The 22,973-nt window shown below is 40.3% G+C and overlaps 1 protein-coding gene across 1 annotated transcript; it reads right to left on the bottom strand.

Annotated features, from left to right (window-relative positions):
* Positions 1 to 509: 509 nt before the first annotated feature.
* On the bottom strand, positions 510 to 22,250 carry LOC122644168. Its single transcript, XM_043837783.1, has 4 exons — positions 22,119 to 22,250; positions 21,860 to 21,959; positions 14,813 to 15,202; positions 510 to 883 (listed from the first exon to the last, which is right to left on the bottom strand). Exons 1-4 carry the CDS (start codon positions 22,220 to 22,222, stop codon positions 755 to 757), a joined length of 723 nt encoding a protein of 240 aa, XP_043693718.1. The 5' UTR covers positions 22,223 to 22,250; the 3' UTR covers positions 510 to 754.
* Positions 22,251 to 22,973: the final 723 nt, after the last annotated feature.

The raw sequence follows: 22,973 nt of genomic DNA on the forward strand, positions 1-22,973 counted from the left end.
TGATCTTGACACCTTAGAACCGGAACTGCTAAAGATCCGGACCGATAGCCCAAAACCAGACCAATTGACACTGCTAAATGGTGGGGCCAAAATGACACCTGTTCCACTCTCCCATTGGCCCTGCACACAAGGGGACAGCTCTCCCACAGGAAACACTTCCTCTTAGTAAATATAAGCTCAGTGTAGGGTATTGATAGTAATTGCCCCACAAAAGAACCAGGTTACCGCAACCTCCGGAATTTCCAACTTTTGAGGTAACCTCCAACTCCAGAATTTCCAACGTTCTGGCCAGATAATAACAAAAGAAGAGGTGGGGGTGGGCTACGTAGATGATTAACTAATTCACCACCTCTGTGGTTAACTAATTCACATAAACCATATGTCATAGCCCTGTAGTTTTCTCTGTAGAGGCTAATTTCCGGGTTGGGACTTGTACTCAGGAGGGCTGTGTATTTTCCATGTATCCTATAAGGGGATAAGGTATGTTCATATATAAAGACATAATATGAAAGAAACTTGAGAATGAAATTTGCTTTTGGCGACAAGAGACCAAATTCCACGTAAAAAGTACCTTAACTAAGCTTTCAATGAATCACTTGCAACAAAGTGAAACAGGAGTACAGGACACATATCAAACCTTCATCTCTATCAAAGGCCCTCCGACTTCAGCTGGCCTACCAGAGCCTGGTGTTTTGGGAGGGGGGGGGGGGTGGACCTGGGGAGGAGGGCAGTGGATGAGGGAAAAGCGACGAGATCAGCCATACAATGCACGCCAGGGTTCCTGGACATCCCCACATTTCTGTGAAGGAGTCAAATGGATTTGATCTTTCACAAAATGTAAATTGGCAATATTTCCCAGGAACTCTCCCATTTCACATAGCACCTGGGGAAAAAACCATTGACTAAGTCAAATATTCTAATTTCTAACAGCTGAGTATCCACATGTATGTGATAAGTACTTAATTTCATACATTATCTACAATGCGGCCAACAAACAAATATATAAAAGGAAAATAGCACACTGAAAAAGAAAGAACATGAGAGGATAAGCTGTAACCCAGAAAATTGCTAAATTCTTTAAAATTTGAAGACACTACTTGAGAAAAGTCTGTGACAAGTGCCATTCACCATCAAAATGCATGTTGTGACTTGTGACAAGAAGTCCAAAATATGTGCCATAAGGAACTAACAGGAAGAAGCAAACACACACCAACCAGTTTTGCCAGCATTGGTTTCTGTAGAGATACAGGAGATCCACATTTAATAGACTATGGTAAGCAGCCAGCAGAGGGTGTTATCCTGCTGAACATGGATATCTATTAATCTTAAGTTGAAACCTTCTGTATGGTTATGTCATTAATGATTGAACACTCCAATCCATTTATATTTTTATGCGGGTGAAAGTGATATCTCTCCTCTTTTCAGTGCTAACAAAATCCTCTGCAGTCATCCAAAATTTCTAATTCTCTCAGCTTTAAACTATGATTGCTTCTTCCCCAGGTCTAATTACTTGGAACCAGAACCCCAGGAGACTTGCTTGAAGGTTTTTATTATATTTAACCCAATTTGAAGGGGGAGTTATTGAACATTTGAAGCAAATTGAGAATTCTGTCAACTCTTTGCTTAATTGCTTAGAACATTACGACTTCTTCACCTCCTTGAAACTTTTTGAACCTCGGACAGAAATCTCCATTGGTCAATCCAAATTCAACGGAAACCCTCTTTCCACAATTTCAGCTTTAGTTCCTTGTCAGATTTTATGTCCTACAAAGACCAGTCTCACTATGAAACCTCTTTTCTCCTTAAAAAGTTCATCATTTGTCACCAAAGTTCAATGAGACTGCCATGCTCTAGGCCAAGTAATCTTATGATTCAATAGTGAAGATCCTCCAGCAGTTGGGTTGTTTATATCCTGTAGTTGCTTGGAACATTGTTATGCAACATGCAGGTAATGGGCATTTTGATATATTTGAAAAAGGGGGGGGGGGTTAAACAAAAAGGCCAAATTCGGGCTCTTCTTTTATATTTATTAAGCCCTAAAGTAGGTAGCCATGCCCAATACCCCCGCAGCAGGACCTATTCCAGGAAGGGCCTGAATTCAATGATACGGGGAAAATGGAGAGAAAAAAGACGAACACCCTGCTGCAAGAACCAGCAGAGGCCAGAATCGATGAGCACACCAGCTTATAGCCAAGGTAATGGAATAGCACTTAACTGGTAGGACCAGAGTTTGGAAAGGTCCTACCAGGTTTTTGGTCTAATAAAGGCTGGTAGTGGTTTATTTGGGTTTAACTTGTCGTTTTTATTTCGTTTATTTTACCATGTTGAGTAGATTATGTATGGATAGGACTTAGGAGGTAGATAATGGAGTTTGTTTCAACTCTACCATAGTTTTTGAGGATTGATGCAAGTTAGTTTCAGTTTTACATTTCATTTAATATGGGGTATGCTTATAACCGCTGGACAGATTTGAAATAGAAAGTCGATATTGGGTTATAAAGGTGAGTGTGGTGCTCTTTCTCCCTGCAACTCTGAGGTTCCATCTCAGATTTCTTCATGTTCTCTCATTGACTCTCCACCAATTTGGTATCAGAGCCGATGAATTCCTCCATCTTCCTCCCCATCAATCCCCCTCTTTCCTTGCTAAGGTACAATCTCTACTTCCCTTTCCCTCCCCCCCCCCTCTTTTTGTTTTCTTTCCTATTTTTTTTTTCTTTTTTTTCCATTACTATTCTGACCATAGTTGTCATGGCGCCTACACGAACCAAGCTGGTGAAGGGGGGGAAAATTGAGGCGACACCAGCAAGGCGCCTAGGTGTTGCCCAGGCGACCAAGGTGCCAAGGTGCTAATCCAGACAAAGTCGCCTGGACACCTAGGCAACGCCTAACGACTTGACAACTATGATTCTGGCAGTACCCTTTCGTTGGATATTTACCTCTATTCCCTCTCTCTTCTTCTCAATCCACAACTAATGTCAAGGGTAACCCTCTCTAGGGTGATCCTAAACCCTAGGTCTCCATCCCCAAAACCCATCCTTGCTGTGACATTGATTGATCACCTTTCTAGGGTTACCGCAAATTAAAAAAAAAAAAGAGTTTCAGACTATTGAGAAGTGGGAGGTCGAGTCAATCATACCTAGTTTTCGAAGACCTTCGAAGACCTGCCGTCGTCGTTCGAATCCCTACACTCAGGCGTACCAAATTTCTGGAGTTGGTAGTTCTTTGTCAAGCTCAAACAAAGTTCACCACTGTTTCTACATCCAGAGATCGAAGTCAACCAACTTCTTACCTCCCCCTTGTAATGATTCTTTTTGTTAGAATATGTCGTGGGGCCCAAAACAGAATCTTTTGATTAGCACCAGGCGCAAATCACAAGACCTCTTTAGACTCCACCGTGAGGGCCTTTTTGGTCCTTTTTCCCTTTTCCCTCATCCCTATATATTGTACCCTCCTTCTCTCTTAATTAATTCAATTGATTCTTGACGGCTGCAACTCTTCTCTCTTCGTTTCTCTTCTCCTCTCCTCGGATTTTCGCAGGTAACATGGTATCAGAGCTAAGCTCCTAGGCTTGGTACAAATCTGCGCAAGCCCCTCTCCTCTTTTCTTGCTCTTTCTTCTTTATTTTGCTTTTCTTTCATCTTCTGCAATTTCTGGTTAACTCTACCAGAGGTTCACCATCTTAAAGAAGAGGGTGATTTTTCACCCCTGCGTTTTTTATTGATGTTTGTTAGTTGCGGATTGGGTGCACATGATGAAAATCTGCTCTTCTTCAATTAAAAGCGGATTTTCGATTTGTTTGTGTGATGTTTGAGGTTGTTTGATTGGCAAACGAGTGCCATATTGCTGGTCTGATGTTTTTGGGAGGTTCAATTCATGTTGGCAGCAGTTCTATCGTTTTTTTCTTGAAGTTGTGGGTAAAGTTTGTTGATTCCATTGGTGGCAGCAGCTATTGAAGTCAAGGTTGGTGTTTGTCATGGTTGGCGTTTGTTGATTCTTAAAATTTTAGGTCTCCTTTTAAAGGAACAGCATGGGTGATGAAGATAAAAGTAGTGCAGTGGTTACTGAAGTGGTGTCCTCCACTTCCAATCGAATCACAGAGAAGAAACTTGAAGGTATTACCAATTTTCAGCAATGGCGGAAAATTGTGAAGCTTGTTTTGACTGGTCGAAACCAGCAGCTACACTTGACAGGACCCACACCAATGGATGATGCAAAGTGGGAAACTGTTGATGCCAGAATTCTTGGACAGATGTTGAACTCAATGGAGAATCATGTTGTGGACTTGGTTACTCACATCAACATTGTGAAAGATTTATGGAATTATTTAGTGTTAGAACAAACACCAACCAAAACACGAAAAGAAACAAAAACAGAGCAACATGACACAAAGATTTAACGTGGTTCACACACCAGTACGGTGTGCTACATCCACAGGAGAAGGCGAAGCTGTTTCACTATGTAAATCGGAGAAAGTTACAATGGAGAACTCTCAAGAACACCCAAAACGGTGCGGCTGCTCTCTCCCTGAAACCCTAAAACGAAAACCCCCAAATCTTGCTCTTTACAACAACGCGGGTAAAGAACATAAATACTCCTCCATCGGATCCGGGTCGATCCATACCATCACAGATCTCATAAAAAGTTCCATTCGGGTCGCCACACAAAAAAATGTTGGAGCAGGTAATTCTTTGAAACGGGTCCAAGAATTCGAGACACACATAACATTTAGGAGTACTTTAATCTGGTCAAAATAATTTGTCAAGGATTTATGAACTATCACAGGAGTTCTATAGAACTGAAAGAAAGGGGCATTCCATTACCCAATATTTTGCTGACTTTAAGTGAATGTATGAAGAATTGAATGCCTTCCTTCCTATTTCGTCGGATGTGAAGCAGATGCAAGTTCAAAGAGAACAATTGGTTGTTATGACAGGAGTATGAGTCCGTCTGATCACAAATCCTTAGTAGTGAGATTATTGCCTCTCTCACAGATACGCTTGCCCGTGTCTTCACGTATCTCGTGAGAGTTATCGTGACTCCGCACCAGCAGTTGACAGTTCAGCTCTGGTCTCAAAAATTGAGGCTAGTGGTGGTAGCCGTGGAGATGGTGGTTACCGTGGGGGAAGTCGAGGACCTGGGACTGGTCGTGGAGGTGGTCGTAGTACAGGACGAGGTCCAACTCAGCCAAGAAGCAACCAAGGTTATGGGCAGTCTAATGCCTCTTCTGATGGATCGGGTGCGGTCTGGACTTGTCATCATTGTGGTCAACCTGGCCACATTCAGAGATTTTGTTGGAAATTTCATGGGAAGCTTGGACAGCAGCAGTTTGCAAATTCTGCTGCTAGTAGTGATTCAACCCCTCAGTCTCAACCTTCTGAGGGTAAGGTGATTGTTATGTCAGACGAAGAGTATGCATGGTACAACCAGTTCCAGATTCCATAGCCTACTTCTTCCACTGCGACTTTGGTTAAGACAGGTAATGCCACTGCATGCCTTTCCACTGCTTCCCGTCCCTGGATCATTGATTCAGGGCCATCGGATCACATGTCAGGTATCTTTTCCTCTTTGTCTCCATCATCATCCAGTGTTACCTTAGCTAATGGGTCTTTAGCAAAGGTTAAGGGAGCTGGTACTGCTCATCCTACATTGTCCCTGTCCTCAGTTCTCTACCTTCCGAATTTTCCAATTAATCTTATGTCTATAAGTAAATTAACCAATACTTTTAATTGTTCAGTGACATTCTATCCCGATTCTTGTGTTTTTCAAGATCTTGCTACAAAGAAGAAGATTGGTAGAGGACGTGAATCGGGGGGGGGACTGTATCTACTTGATGGCTCTTAATCTATTGCTTGCTCTAGTATTGCTTCTCACCATCAGATTCATTGTCGGCTTGGTCATCCTTCCTTGGAAAGTCTTAAGAAATTAGATTCTAGTTTTAATTCTCTTTCTAGTCTTGAGTGTGAGTCTTGTCAATTTGGGAAACTCCATCGGGTGAGTTATCTCCCTAGAGTCAACAAGCGCTCTACTTCTCCTTTTTCTTTGGTTCACGTTGATGTTTGGAGTCCATGTCCTGCCGTATCTAGTTTGGGTTTTAAATACTTTGTAATTTTTGTTGATGACCATTCAAGGATGACTTGGTTATATTCAATGAAAAATCGGTCTGAATTATTTTCTATACTTTGTGCTTTTGTTTCTAAAATTCAAAATCAGTTTGGTGTGAATGTGAAAATTCTTCGTAGTGAATAGTGATAATGCCAAACAGTACTTTTCTGCTCCTTTTTTTGCATTTATGGTCCAGCATGGTATGATTCACCAGTCTTCCTGTTCTGACACACCACAACAAAACGGTGTTGCGAGAGGAAAAATTTACACCTAATGGAGGTCACTCGTTCTATGTTGTTTGAAATGAAGGTTCCTAAAAATTCCTGGGCTGATGTTGTAATGATTGCAAGCTATCTTATAAATCATATGCCTTCGTCCATTTTGCGAGGCGAAATTCCTCATTCCTTATTGTTTCCAACTGAAACATTGTTTTGTTTTGCCGCCTCGTATTTTTGGCTGTATTTTATTTGTAACCATAAACCTGAATTGTCTAAGTTGGATCCTAAAGCCATTAAGTGTATGTTTCTTGGTTATTCTTGTACTCAAAAGGGTTACCGCTGTTTTTCTCCGTCTTTGCGTAAATATTTTATTACAGCTGATGTCTCCTTCTTCGAATCCATACCATATCATGCTGATCCAATGAATGTATTCAGTCTCCTGTTCCACCACCATCAGCTCTTGCATAAGGATTGCCGCCAATCAAGGTGTATGACAATTGGCATCCTTCAGGTGTCTTGGCCTCTATAGTCAGCCCCCGTGCCATCTATGATTCCGGCTTGGACAGACTTACCCCAGTGGCTTCCATCATCACCAATGGCTCTTGGTCCCCTCCCACCTCTCCCCCCCCCCCTTGCCGACCTCTGGAGTTCCCTCCCCCCTATTCCTCCTGGTCATAGAGGCAGAGGGGACACCATCTTATGGCTTCCCTCCACCACAGGCACATTCAGCTCCCACTCCGCTTGGGATATGGTTAGACACAGAGGGACCCCCTGTCTTTGGCAAAAAGTAGTTTGGTACAAAGGCCACATCCCTAGGCAGAGCTTCACTGCTTGGCGTGCCCTAGCAAATTGTCTACCAACTCAGGCCTTTCTTATCCACCGCCACATGCAAGTCTCTCCTAGATGCTGTCTTTGTTGGAAAGGTCACGAAGACATAGATCATCTTTTCTTCACTTGCCCCTTTGCTACCTCCATCTGGAATCGGGTTCTCCGCCATTGCTGGCCTGCTCGTAGAAGACCTCTTCCGCTTTCTCGGGAATGGGTTTGGATTCATATGACATTTGGTGGCAACTCGATTTGTGACACTGTTGGAAAGCTTGCCTTTTGTGCTACTATATCCCACATTTGGATGGAGCGTAACCTTAGAAGATGGACGTCCAACTCCCGCTCTCTCGACAAGAGTTGGAAGGCCAACTTCTTTGGCGTTTCATCTAAAGCTAACTCCCTCCCCCTGACTAGTGTGATAGATTCCCCAAGGAACAGACTTATTGTTGTCTCCTGGGGTCCTACTTCCACTATTTTATGCCCTACTTAGCTTCGGGCTTCTTGGCCTTCGGGCTTGTATATCCCTTCCCCCCCTTTTCTTCGCAATTAAATTATTATTCATCCAAAAAAAATAAGGTGTATGGCCGCCGCCCACAAGTAGCTGCTGCCCCTCCGGTTCTCGCGGACTCTGTCACATCTTCTTCTGCTGCAGATCCTACCACGGATACCCTTCCAGTTTAGCCTATTGTTTCTGATCTTGACATTCCGATTGCTAAACAAAAAGGTACCCGTAGTTGTACTCACATTCTATCTCTAACTTTGTTTCTTACTCTTCTTTGTCTTCTCCATTTCGTTCCTTTTTATCTACTGTTGAGACCCATCCCCTTCCTAAGTCTGTGACAGAGGTGTTATCTAGTCCTAGTTGGAGGACAGGTATGGAAGAAGAATTAACGGCCTTAAAGGCGAATGATACTTGGGATATTGTACCGCTGTTCCAAGGAAAAACTGCCATTGGTTGTCAATGGGTGTATGTAGTGAAAGTGAATACTGACGGTTCTCTTGCCCGTTTGAAGGCAAGACTTGTAGCGAAGGGTTATGCACAGGTGTATGGTATAGACTATTTAGATACCTTTTCACTTGTTGTCAAACTTGCTTTTGTTCGTATTCTGATCTCGCTTGCAGCAACGTATCACAGGTCTTTATTTCAGCTTGATGTTAAGAATGTGTTTCTACATGGTACTTTGCAGGAGGAGGTTTATATGGAGCAACCACCAGAGTTTGTTGCTCAGGGGGAGTCTGGTATAGTGTGTAGGTTGAAAAAGTCCTTGTATGGGCTGAAATAATCTCCTCATGCGTGGTTTGGCAGATTTACTGAAGTTGCTCTTGCCTTTGGTCTGTCCAGGTGTGGAAGTAATCACTCGTTCTTTTGTAGACAGTCAAGTGCAGGGAGGATTTTTCTGATTGTGTACGTTGATGATATTATCAATACTGATGATGATTCAATTGGTAAAACTGAGTTGAAGTAATATCTTCAACAAAAGTTTCAGACTAAAAACTTGGGAAGTTAAAATATTTTTTGGGAATTGAAGTGGCTTAGTCTCAAAAGGGAGTTTTTCTGTCACAACAAAAGTATGTGTTGGACTTACTCACTGAGACAAGTATGCTCGGGTCTAAGCCTATTGACTCACCCATGGACCAGAATGTGAAACTTGTTGCTTTAGGAGGAGGTGCTCTTGATGACCCTGAGAGATATAGAAGACTGGTGGGTAAGCTGAACTACCTAACAGTTTCTCGACCCGACATTGCTTTTCCAGTTGGTGTGGTGAGTCAATTCCTTTCCTCTCCTAGGACCTCTCATTGGGATGCAGTGTATTCTACGGTATCTTAAAAGGGCTCCAGGTAGAGGGAATTGTGTATCGAGATCATGGACATAGCAGAGTTGAAGGGTTTTCAAATGCTGATTGGGCAGGATCTCCAACTGACAGGAGGTCGACTACTGGGTATTGCACGTTTGTTGGAGGAAATCTGGTAATGTGGAAGAGCAAGAAGCAGAGTATTGTGGAACGTTCCAGTGCCGAGTCAGAATATAGAGTTATGGCACAATTGACATGTGAGTTAATGTGGATACAACAGCTATTTTCTGAGTTCGGATTCAAGACTTCAGTTCCCATGCAATTATGGTGTAATGACCAGGCATCAATTCATATTGCTTCTAATCTTGTGTTTCATGAGAGGATGAAGCACATTGAAATTGACTGCCATTTTGTTCGGGAAAAGATGTAGAGTAGATTGATTCTTCCAAGCCATGTCAGAACTGGAGAGCAGCTTGCAGGTGTGTTTACTAAGCCATTGGGTAATGGGAGGATAAAGTATATTTGTAACATGTTGAGCATGATCGATATATATGCTCCAGCTTGAGAAGAGTGTTAGAATGTATGTCGTGGAGCCCAAAACAGAATCTTGTGATTAGCGTCATGAGACCTCTTTAGGCTCCATCGTGAGGCCCTTTTAGATCCTTTCCTATTCCCTATTCCCTATATATTGTACCCTCCTCTCTTAATTAATTCAATTGATTCTTGATGGTTGCAACTCTTCTCTCTTCTTTTCTCTTCTCCTCTCCTTCTCAGATTTTCGCAGGTAACACTTTTAATGGGTCTTAAGGACCAATCTAACCCCTCCTATTTATTCTTTTTGTTTCTCTCTCCAACTTTACCCTCACTTTTAAATTTAATGTCCATTTACTCTTTGATTTTTCAATATACTTAGTTTGCCCTTATTCTTTATAATTCTCAATTCCCTATGTGCCCTTTGCCTTTATTCTATCTAAATGCCCCTCTTCCATTGGGTTAATTAGGGACCTACCACTCCCCTTATAACTTTGAGATATTTACAGTTTTGCCACTAAGCCTTTGATTCGAGTGTTCTCGTCTTCGTGTGAGCCTATAGTGATTCCAAACCCCCGATATTCTAACCATATCCAAACCATGGTGGCTAGTAGTGAGATTGTCAAACAACTTAATTCCTATAAAGTGAAAAGCAAGATAGAGATGGCCAACCTCACAGATCATGTTGCTACCCTCAACCCAACTATCAGTTCCATCCAAAATCCAGACAATGATGGCATCCATGCAAGCTTCTATTGACTAATTGGTGGCTTCAGATAAAGGAAAGAGTCCCATGCAATCTGAGGATTATTTCAACTCCATCCCACAGGGTCAATCTCATGTAATACCACTGTCACTGCCACCACTACCGCTACCGCTACCACCACCACCACCATATGGAGTTTGATCAATATGATGATACTCTTAATGGGGCTGAAAGAGGAGTGAAGTTGGACGCCCTCAATTTTTTGGGGGATAACAACCCAGAGCAATATCTTGATTGGGTTCACAATTTGGAGATATTTTTTAGATGGTACAAGTTGACTGAGGCCAGAAAGATCTTATTTGTAGAGGCTATCTGAAGGGCAAGGCTCGAGTCTAGTGGATCAAACACCAACAACAGAATTGATTCGATGCATTACTAATGCAGAATTGCAGCACGAATAGAAGAAGAAGAACCTGTTATTTTGGTGACTGAGGCCAGAAAGATCTTATTTGTAGAGGCTACCTGAAGGGCACGGCTTGAGTCTAGTGGATCAAACAACAACAACAGAATTGATTCGATGCATTACTAATGCAGAATTGCAGCACGAATAGAAGAAGAACAACCTGTTATTTTGGGTTTGGTTCAGTTTTCTAGGTCCAAATCCAACTGAACCTATGATTCAAGACTAGCTCGAGTTAAGACTAAATTTTAAGTCTCCTACAGGTTATATGGGTTATGGGCCAATTTTATAAGCTCAAATATTAGATATATAAAGCCTATACGAAATTAGGTGTCTATTTCTATTTTTTGTTTTAAGTTTCTTGAGACTTTCTATTTTGAAAAAAACTTAGGTTGTAAGGAACTCCTTAGAACATGCATGGGAGGTTCCCTATTTGATGCAGAATTAAACACTTACCTTGCTTTGTTTTCTTTTAAGTGTTTTAATTTAAGTTCCAGTTGAACCAGTGGTCCAATTTAAGTTGTTATTTTCGTTTACTTTCTTTAGAGTTTTAAGTTGGGTCTACATTATTTTAAACTTTTAAAAGGAATGGGACTTGTAAGGTGGCATGGCTAGGAGGTTTCCCAGTCCATTCTAAACTCCTGTTTATTTGCTGTTATAAATAAAGACAGACGGGGGGAGGGGGGGCTCTTCTGTTGCCCACGTTTTCTGTTTTCAAAGACTGTTATGCTGCTGTCTCAGTGGTGATTCAGTGATCTTCTTGTGGTGAATCAAGGCCTCGATTGGTGGTAAATCTAATCAACTCCTTCCAGTAAGAAGCCCAGGTGTTACTTTATAATCTCTTTGATCTCTTCTTGAAGAGTATCAAAACTGTTTCTGTTCTAACCTCTAGTTGAAATTCAGTTTTCTGTTCCTGCGATAGAGAAATCCTAGTTACATCAGGTGTGCTGGAAACAAGGGTCTGATTTACATTCTGATTTAGAAAACTCTTACGGTCAGTAGTCTGAACACCATCCAAATATCAAGTTCTGATTTTACCAAATGAAAGTTGGACTCCTATTCCAAGTGGGATTCGACACTTGCTATTTTGGAGGCTATTCAAGAACTGAGATTTGTTGATCTATTAAGTCTATATCCAATAACATAGATGGACTTAGTGTTGGGTGTATAAAATCTGAAAGCTGATCATTCAAACAACTTGTCACTTGGCTGATTCTGAAGTTTCCTAGTTCTCTAAGGATTTGTCTATATAATCAGATCCCGACCTTGGATCTGGCTGATATTCTCAACAACTGTTCTATGCATTAAGAGAAGGAATCGACCAAGATTGTCTGTCTATCTGAATTCTGGATTTTGCTCGGGGACTTTTCCCTCAATTCTGGAAATTTTCTCTGTTTATGGCCCTGTTCTGTTGGTACTGATTTGCATATATCAGAACCACATTACTATCATGTTGTTTTCTCCAAGTTATAGATAAAAGAGCAAGGGTCTAGCCCTCCACGATTTTGACAAACCCTTAGCTTTATGCTTGTAATTTTCTGTTAGATGATACTTTAGTGAGATGCAACAGCAGCCTCTGGAGGCCAACATGGACTGGTGAGATGCAAGTCAAGTACCAGCTGAGAGGCCTAGTCCACAACCTTTCCGTCTATCTTTCTTCTTCTTCTTCTTCTCCTTCTCAATCTCAGTTTTCTGTTGTTTACCCTTTCTTCACATACTTGCTTCTTATTTCTGTTTTGTCTATAAGTTGAAGAATAGCACTGTTCCTCTCTGTATTAGCAACTGGAAACTGAGATTGAGAAGGAGAAGAAGAAAGATGTGCAGTTTGAACTAACTACCAAGAATAGCACTGTTCCTCTCTTTGTTTTCTATTTCCAACCCCTCTGTTTGAACTGAACACCAAGAATGGTAGCGAAAAGCCTGGTTTCTCACTACAGCATCTCTGGCCAAAACAGAAATAACACGACTCACTTACTCATCGTGCCATGTGTTCCAACACTAACACCGACCTGCAAATAAATTGGCTGTGTTTAGAGCAGATGATATATCAACCACAAACATAGTTATCAAGCAAGGCATCCAGGCTCCTTGGGCGCCTTGCTGCCTCATTGGTGTCGCCTTGATTTTAGACCCTCTCCAACGCCATGGTCGCCTTGCCGCCTTGATAACTATGACCATAAAGACTTCAGATTGACTATCTGACACCTCACGGTTGATAAAGGCTCTATTATTGATATAATACATCTCTTACGGAGAATGAATCCAGACAGATAGTGATCTCCCGGACAGACCATGAAGAAATCAAGGTTACCTTGATTTCTAGAGCAGGGCACATGTGTGGGGGATACATTTCAGTTTTAGTTTCTTCAACAATATGCGTTATAGGAATTGTTTGATGTAAAACGAATATGTCTATGTATTCCGATATGGTTCTTTCCATTTGCTGTTTTATTTTTTGATCTTTCCACCCTTAAATAGGAAAGAAAAAAAGTCTGCTAATAACTGATGATACCCTTAACATAAAATGATTATTAGTTAGTAGGTTCCTTGAAACTTAATTTGGTACTAGAGGACTATTACCTTATTATATATTTCTTTGTTAAAAACTTACTGCTATAACCCTTCGGTGATTAGCTTGTTCAAGGTGCGTAATAGTTGCAAAACAAATAGCAGGTAGAACCTTCTCCAAAACCATCAGGTCTACTAAGTATAACGGGTTCATTTTTTGTATCTAAGTACACATCTTCCTCCAATCTCCAATGAAAAGGTAAATCAGCATTCATTTGTACAAATACAGTGATGCAGATTTATCACCAAATAGGGCTTGTTTCATTGGGAATAAGTCTAGGGTTGAATTACATACATGTTGGGCCTTTGATCCCATGGGTTTCTGATGTAATAGGCCACTTTTATGGGCCTAAAATATGGGTATATAGGTTGCATACGGGATTAGCCCAATACTTAGTTTATTTTTATGTTTTTTAATTGAACCGGTTCAAATTGGTTGCATCCAATTGGTTCAATTTAAGTGATCATGCGACTTGGTTAATTGGTTAAGTGGTCATGTGACAACTTAAGTGGTCATGTGATGTAGGTTGGGCTGGATTAGGACTCTATAAGTCCAGCCATGTTTTGAGTCTATTTCCTTTAGTATTTTAATTTCCTAGTCAGTTTAAGTTACCTAATAGGTTAGGGATAGGGTTAGGCCATTCCTTTTTAGTGTCTAAGTCTATTTTTGAGTCTTCTATATAAGTTTGTAAGGGAGGCCAGCATTAGATACGAATTTGATTAATAAAAATTAGTTTTATGCTTGCTGCCATTGCTGCTGCTCTTTGTGAGTATATATCCTTGTGGATCTCAAAGTGAATAGGATGGGTGGACTCCTGCGACTCCTTGCATTGTGAAGATCGGGAGGTTCTCTCAAGTCATCAAGCTGCTGCCATTGTTCCGGCAATACAGTGAGTTTGAATCTATTTTTATTTTAAACCTTCTTCTACTTAGACCTAATCTACAGTCCCCTCCATCCATCAAACCCTAATCTCCATTAAACCTGCAACTCCTACCTCAATTAGGACTCCCTCATAACTCCAGATTTAACCATCAATTTCGAACCCTACTTCCAGCCTATATTCCCCAAACATCTCCCTACAATCGACCTTAAACCTAGCCCTTAGTCTCCTCTACAACCCCTCCATTCCTCCACTCCATTAAACCTAAAACCTGCAACTCAATTCTGTCCAGAATAGCAGAATTTTAAAACCTTCCCAAATCCAATTATTTTTATCCCATAATAACCCCCTAGACCTGCAAATTAAAGTCATATAAGACCCATTCCCAAATTCCCATCCTAAACCCTAGAATTAGCCTAAAACCTAGAGCTGTCCATTCGAACCAGCAACCCCTTTTGCTATTGATCCTGTTGTCTGGCTCCTAGCAGGTCTACCTACCTATCTAGGACCACATTATACAGTGAGAAGCTTCTTTTTTTGTTTTTGCGCTAGGGGGGGGGATGTCAGATATAAAAATCAAAGAAAATGGAATAGTAATTAACAAGATAATAACATATGACATAAACATTAATGAAGAAATACCTGAGAAATAGATCTTCCACAGCAAAATTGACAAGAAAATTGTGTGTTTTTTTTTTTTTTGGGTTAAAAGAATTAAGAATAAATACCTCCATCTCTTCATCTGTAGTTATTTGAGATTGATGTTGACCTCTTGATCCAATTAGGAGAACAGTTGGTAGCTTCAAGATTCTGACCAACTGAAGCAAGCAGGCCAAGGTTTCGTTGTGGATCTGCAATGAAGATGGTGGCTTACAGGATTTGGCAACCACGGCTTGAGTAAAGCCTGTTGCAGGGCCTATCTCGGTACCACAGAGAGTAATTCTCTGGCCATTTATCGCGGGGTTTGCCGTTTCACTCTTGAGCTTTGCTGCCACAAGAAATGGGACAATGATTGTGGGCACAATGGAAGAGTTTTCTCCTGTGATTGCTGACAGGACTTCATGAACAGCACAGGAAACAAGTGGCAACTCATATTCTTGCAGAAGCAAAATGGACAGCTGTCATATGAGAACATTAAGTGAACAGAAATCAAATCAATGTGAAATATAATCAGTAGGCATGATACAATTCATTGATTGAGATTGAGAAAAAGATTTTGCATGCTAGTTTATCAAACTTGCAAATTTTACAGGAAGGATCAAAGGCTGTTGGGGTTATAGAAATTAACCTTGAAATCACAAGGTTTTAAGGTAATTAGAAAAAAACAGAGTATATGGTGTGTAACTTTAGTTACACTAAGATGGATAATATGGTGGTGAAAATTGATGAGAGGAAGATTCTGCAAAGTGATTGTCTCAAGTATTTGGGTTCAATCATAAATAAACAAGGTGATATAGAGGATGATGTTTCACAAATAATTAAAATGGGAAGGATGAAGTAGAGAGGTGCATCTGGAGTGTTGTGTGATCGACATATTCCTTTGAAATTTAAAGGAAAATTTTATAGGACAGTCATACAATTAGCTTGATGTATGGTACGGAATGTTGGGCGGTTAAGAAGCATCATGTAGCTAAACTTAGTATAGTTGAGATGAGGATGTAACAATCCCACCAGCCTTGATCAAACACAAGACAAAAATCTTCAATGGAGAAGAAGAGCAGCAAAAACTTTTCATTACTATCATTTCGTGTTCAATACTTGCCCCCCTTACAACCTTATATAAAAGACTCAAAAATAGTCTCCTACACTAAAAAGGAAAAGACTAACCCAATCCTTAACCTATCAGGTAACCTAAACTGACTAGGAAACTGAAATAGACTCAAAACAGAGTCCTAAACACTTAAAAGAAAACTACTAAAATCACTTAGATTGAACCATTGGTTGAACCGGTTCTATTTATGAACAAAAACACCAAAATAAAACTAAGTATGAAACTAAAACAACTAATCCCGTATGCAACCTAATTACCCATATTTTAGGCCCATAAAAGTGGCCTATTACACAGAAAACCCATGGGATCAAAGACCCAACATGTATATATCCCAACCTAGACTTATTCCTAAGCAAACAAACCCCATTGGATGATGAATCTACATCAATGTGTGGCAAAATTAGAAATGATCAAATTAGAGCTGATTCGGAAGTAGCTCTGAGACATGACAAGCTAAGAGAAAGTCGTTTGAGGTGGCATAATCATGTTCAAAGGAGGCTTTTAGATGCTCCAGTACGGAAGAGTGATTTGATTCAGATTACAGTAGCCAAAAGAGCTATTGTAGTCCTAGATTGGTAGAGGACCAACTAGGAGCCAATCAACAAGATCAGTTATGAACAGGTTAATCGGCTAGGTCAAAATAGGGTTTTTGGTGAAATTAGGGTTAGGGTTTTGTTAGGGTTAGGTTAGGTATGTGTAGGGGAGTCTAACAGTGAAGGTCCTGAGATGTTTTAATGGAGGTAAGTGTGCTAATTTGATTTAACAGCAATATAGAGTTAGGGTTTCGGGTTTGGGAAAAGGGTAAAATAGGGGAATCTAGGATTTTGAGTGGGTGGATGACGCAGGTGGAAGGTTCAGATCTGTAATAGAGAGACCAGATCTAGTTTATAGGGAGGTTAGGTACAGATGAAAGGAGAAGGCGAGGTTTCAAGATCAGATTCTGATCTTGGATGAAGAGAGAAGAAGAGATTGGGGGGATGAGAGGGAGTATCGTGAGAGAGAGGAGAAGAGATGAGATTGAGAGGGGGAGAGAAAGAAAAACGAGATTAAGGAGATGGGAGGGACAGAAGGTGATCAAACACACCTATAGGTGATCAAGCACACCTGCTGATTTCCAATGAAATCCAATATTCAATTCATTCTTCAAATCTTCCTTTCATTGTTGGATTACATGAGTATATAAAGAAAATAAAAATGACTCTTGGACTCGAGCATTAATCACCTAGAAGCTAACTCCAATAAAGCATTAATTACCAAGAAACTAATACCAAGTAAAATTAATTACTTACAAAAACTTTTGGACTCCTACATAGAAAACTTAAAAGACCCAACTTGAAAACTGAAAAGTCTAATTAAAGCACCTAGAAAAAGAAATCAACTCATTAACTAAGCCTAGGAAAATGAAAATACACTTTAAGAAAATTAAACTCAGGTCTGATGGCTCTTTGGAGTTTACTTCATGAGCCCCACAACAATAATATCGCAGGGATTAACCCTGGCCAGCTTAACCCACAGCTGGGCTTAGTTGGGGCTGGCTCTTGGTCCTGCGGTTTGGGTCTAGTTCTGATGTAGACCAAAATAGCACGAGGGATCTCTTCAGGCTTGATACTGCATCAATTTCCCCGATGTTAGAAAAAACTCGTCCACGAGTGTTGGTCAAGCGAGAAATCAGTTTGATATGATGGATATCTGTCTTTAGCCCATAGTAATGCTCTAGAAACTCCCTAAAGTTGTATATATAGTCGTGCAAGCTCAGTACAGTCTTCGAAAGATTTAGGTGGAAAGATAAAATCAATATGTTCCACCTCAGGTTCACTTTCAACAACGAAGGGAGTAATTGGAAGAGTCTTTAGAGTGACATCATCAACAATTATAGTTTCTGGGTTGGTTTCAATGGTGGCTTCCATAGTAGAATCTACCAACATTACTTCAGTAGAAGCTTCTTTCATTGGATCTGCCTCAGGTGTTGACTCGGTTGGCTCTTCATGTTTTTCTACTGATGTAGTCACCTCTAGCTGTAATCCTTTCAAAACTCGAGTATTGGACAGATGCAACGGCCTTAGGATACATATATTGTTAAGAGGATCAACTTCACCTCTACGCTCTTCCAACCAATCACGACCCACTTGAATAATTCTCTTTAAACTAGGAAAAGTTCAACACCAAGCGGTGCCATAGAAAGTCCAAATTCAACAAGGATTCGATCGTTAGGAGTGATGACTATCTTGCCTGTTTGAGATAACATATCCACCACAGGTTATGAAATAAAGTTGTCTTGTCGCTTTTCATCAACAACTAACTGTTCTCCCATTAGACATACCAACTCTGATTTTGAAAGTGTAGGGAGGAGAATCAAGAACATTCTCACATGCAACCATAGCTCTGTTAGGTTAGGCTCTGATACCAATTTGACGCAGGTTGGAAGGTTCAGATCTATAGTAGAGAGATCAGATCTAGTTTATAGGGAGGATAAGGATAGATAAAAGGAGAAGACAAGGTTTCAAGATCAGATTCTGATCTTGGATGAATAGAGAAGAAGAGATGGGGGGATGAGAGGGAGTATCATGAGAGAGAGGAGAAGAGATGATATTGAGAGGGGGAGAGAAAGAAAAACGAGATTAAGGAGAGGGGAGGGATAGAAGGTGATCAGACACACCTGTAGGTGATCAAGCACATCTGCTGATTTCCAATGAAATCCAATATTCAATTCATTCTTTAAATCTTCCTTTCATTGTTGGATTACATGAGTATATAAAGAAAATAAAAATGACTCTTCGACTCGAGCATTAATCACTTAGAAGCTAACTCCAATAAAGCATTAAATTACCTAGAAACTAATACCAAGAAAATTAATTACTTACACAAACTTTTGGACTCCTACATAAAAAAAAAACTTAAAAGACCCAACTTGAAAACTGAAAAATCTAATTAAAGCACCTAGAAAAAGAAATCAACTCATTAACAAAACCTAGGACAATGAAAAGACACTTTAAGAAAATTAAACTCAGGTCTGGTGGCTCTTTGGAGTTGACTTCATGGACCCCACCAGCAATAATTTCATAGGGACTAACCCTGGCCAGCTTAACCCACGACTGGGCTTAATTAGGGCTGGTTCTTGGTCCTGCGGTTTGGGTCTAGTTCTGATGTGGACCAAAATAGCATGAGGGATCTCTTCAAGCTTGATACTGCATCAGTGAAAGAGGCTGAGGTTAAGATGGAGTGGAAGTAGGGCAGAAAGGGTAATTCGGCTCTGGTTCGGTAGGGTTTTGATGGGTGGATTGGTCTGTGCAGGTTTTAGGGTTTTGGGAAAACTAGAAAACCAAGGGGGAATAAGTAGAATTGGGGGATGGGGAATGTTTCAGACTTACTTGAAATGGCAGGAAAAAAAAAAGCAGCTTCTTGATGGAGGAACTTGAATAAAAATCGATTCTTTGACTGAAACTAGAAAGTAGAACTTAAAGAGAACCACCCGGGTTTCACACCACAAGGCGTCGATTGGATCAAACACCAATCCCACCAGCCTTGATCAGACACAAGACAATCTTCAAAAGAAGAGAAGTTGGAGCAGCTTGGAAGACCAGAGTTTAAATTTCAGAGGTAATGTGCACCTCCCATGAATTCATTAGTAATTATAGGTGCCCAATGGCCTTACTCCTAACCAGCCTAGGAGAAGGAATAGATTCCCCCTAGGTGAGCTCTATTACATGCGTAGAAGGTCATGTGACTTATTAAGTAGTCACAAGACAACTTAAATTAAAAAAAAATCATATTCTAAAAGAATATTCAAAATCACTTAAATTGGACCAGTGGTTCACCTGGTTCAATTTAAAACATAAAATAAAAACTATGGCAGTCTACTACACATAGGCATTCCTACTACTTTAACTACTTGGACAGCAGCTTCTTGTTCTTCTTTTTCTTCTTGCGGATGTCGTGCTTCAGCTCTGCATCAAGAGCCAGGGGCAAACCTAAAATGACTCTGGGAGAAGCGTTGAGGAAAGACATGCATAGCTTAGGCCTTGTATCAAGTAGGACCTTTAATAGAGCTGATTGGTGGAGAAGGATCCATGTAGCCGACCTGATCTAGTCGGGATAAGGCTGAGTTGTTGTAATGTAGTCCTAGATAGGTAGGAGACCTAATAGGAGCCAAACAACAGGACCAAACAGCCAAAGGGGTTGCTGGTTCGAATGGACAGAACTAGGATTTAGGTTAATTCTAGAGTTTAGGAGGGGAATTTGGGAATGGGTCTTATATAGTTTTACTATGCAGGTCTAGGGGGTTATTATGGGATAAAAATAATATGATTTGGTTAAGTTTGAAAAATCTGCAGAATTAGGGTTAGGGTTTCGGGTTTTAAGTTTTAGATTCTAGGCTGAAACTAGGGTTTTAAGATGGGAGTTTGGACTCAAGCTTCTGATCGAGTTTTCCAATGAGGGGGAAGAACACTCGATCAGAATATGGAGGGGAATTGATGGGCAGAAGTGACTGATCTGGGAATCCTAGGGTTTTGGGGTTTTAGAGAGATGAGGGGATTAGGGTTTAGAGTTGTAAGTTGGGGCTGAGATGGCAGTCGAGTGGAGCGTCTGCTGTGAGGGGGTTGTGTTTAAATTTTTAAAGGGCTTGACTGTGAAATTTGGGCTGGACAGACTCTACATGGAGTTACGGTTATGGGGGTCGATTAGGGTAAGCTGGAGGAAGAAGAAGAAGATTGTTAAATAGCAGAAACTATAAAATGCTCACTGGGTTTTGTAGATCTGCAGCAACAATAGCTTGAAAAAGCTTGAATGAAGAAGAAGAAGAACCTCCTGGTACTGGACAGACGCAAGGAGTCGTGAGAGTCCACTCACCCTAGCACCCTGAGATCCACAAGGCAACACTCACACAAAGGGAGCAATGACAGCAGCAGCAAAGGCAGCAAAGCAACGAAATATTTTTTCAAAATAAACTGTGGGGGAGCCTCTCCCATGATTCTCTTATTAATAAGGGCCTAAGGGCCAAAACAGAATACAATTCAAACTCTCCTTCATCAATCGTGGATGGGAGTAGCTAGATTAAAATAACTCAAACTTAAAAGAAAAAGACTCATCTACCCCTAATAACTTAAGACAACTTTAAAAAACTTAAATAAAAGATACTCTAGGAACCAATAAGAATAAAACAATCTCAGCGAATATGATTAAGTCCTTAAGGCTGCTAAAAAAACTAAGTATAGAACTGAAATAAACTATCCTAAGGCTTCTACTAAAACCCTAGGTTTAGGGTGGCTTCCTCAATTCGAGGAGGCTTGGATCTACATCATGTTGTTGTATAAATCACACTTCACTCTCCCACCCTGACTTAGGGAAATCGCATCAAGTGGAGTTTGATGCACTGCATATTTTATCCTTTCCTCGTTTATTTTTTCATAGGGATGTGAGTACTCAAGACAGATAGGTGTTGAATGGAAAGAACCTATGCCCTTCACCTCAGGTAGACCTAGAACAATTCATTGATGCACCTTAGTTAGAACCCTCATTTGGCGGACCACACTTGAATTACAAAAGGGAGGGGAAAACTCTATATCTATGATTTCAGTGAACAAGTCAGATACATACAATTTTAGGTGTGTCGTACGCCCCTAAGCTCAACCATCATTGGTTTGTTCAGTCACCAATACAAAAGTTTGTACTCATGTTTCTCAGAAAAATACCTATAAGTATGTACACTGATTTATGTTCCCTCTATATTACAAATTTCCCTCAGTTTCCAAATGCTACAAATAATTACCAAGGTTTCCTTTTCCTTCCACCGTCATTTTCCCCTATTAATAAAGACGTCCAGACATTTGATAGCAATCATTCCCCCATGAAGTTCTTCATGTATAAGCCACACATTCAGAAGAAACCTCACCTAATATCTTAATGAGATGTATAAATTCTGTTAAATTTCAAATTGAAAACAATGGAAAAGTTTAACAACGAAAAGGAATCGCCGAACTTGTAGAAGGAAGAGCATCTTCGGTACCTTATAAAAGCCCTCGTGATCAATAAAGTGAAAGGCATCTCCTGAAACTTTGCGATCGCTGATTCCGTAACTCTCTAGTGATAGCTCGAACGAGATTTCTCTGTAAAAATAAAAGAAGAAATGGATAACAAGGCAGTGAAACACCTTGAATCTGAATAATGAAATGGCGAGAACCAAAAACACTCATTTTTCTTCTTCTTTACCCCAAACCCTCTATTTAAAACGGAAAACTTCTATTTAAGTAGGGTAAGAGGAATACTTTCTTCGAAGAGAACTGTCCTTCGGCTGCAGAGCATCAGAGATTGCAGGGCCGAAGCCGTCGGCGTCTCTGAAAAGAAATATCACCTTCGAAGCTACTTGCATTCTTGAGCCGGTAGAAAGTAGAAACACACAAGGCTCTCCTTCCCCTTTTAAACCCTTTTGTTTCCGCGAGATAGTGAATGTACGTTTGTATCCCGCCTAGCCGGACGGGCATATCGGTATTTTATTTTATTTTTTTACATTTTTACCCTTGGTCTGTATTGATTCACCGATATCATATGGAATTAAATACTTTTATTCTTGGATTCCAAATACAACTATTGAATACTTTTATTCGATTTTGTATTCAACTTCTTTGCGGGTTTTAATCTTGGTATAAGTGCTATTTTAAAAGTTTGTGCTTTACATATTTATTACAAAAAAAACCCTTATATGTTAGAATCATAGTCTACCAAACTTTTCCCCAACACTAAAATGGAAAAGAATTTATCATCTACATTTGATTAAAATTTTAAAAAGAATATAATTTCATATGGTTCCTTATTCGATTTTGAAAATAGGAAATTCAATTCGGTTTAACAATTTTAGGCATAAAATCGAAAACGAACTAAATCTAGGAAATATTCCAGCTTTGGAAACCAAAATCGAACCGGTTTAATTCCTTTCGATTCGGTTTGGTTTTAAACGGCCGGTTTCGATTTTCCATTTTCAGTTTCGATTTTAAATTGACACCCTTATCTCGATGATTACATTTTTTTTCTTTCCTTCTTTTTTTTTTGGGTAGAACTTGGTGATTAAGTTCAAACTCAATTTACGTGGAAATAACTTGTTGTATTTTATGCCAGGTGGGCGC

Source organism: Telopea speciosissima, chromosome 10 (genome assembly GCF_018873765.1).
Source record: "Telopea speciosissima isolate NSW1024214 ecotype Mountain lineage chromosome 10, Tspe_v1, whole genome shotgun sequence".
Taxonomy (NCBI): domain Eukaryota; kingdom Viridiplantae; phylum Streptophyta; class Magnoliopsida; order Proteales; family Proteaceae; genus Telopea; species Telopea speciosissima.

Coding starts and splice junctions, on each gene's coding strand:
- LOC122644168 (XM_043837783.1), bottom strand. CDS start 22,222: ATGCAAGTAGCTTCGAAGGTGATATTTCTTTTCAGAGACGCCGACGGC. Junction 21,960..22,118: donor GACAGTTCTCTTCGAAGAAA/GTATTCCTCTTA, acceptor TTATTTTTACAG/AGAAATCTCGTTCGAGCTAT. Junction 15,203..21,859: donor ATCACGAGGGCTTTTATAAG/GTACCGAAGATG, acceptor CTCATATGACAG/CTGTCCATTTTGCTTCTGCA.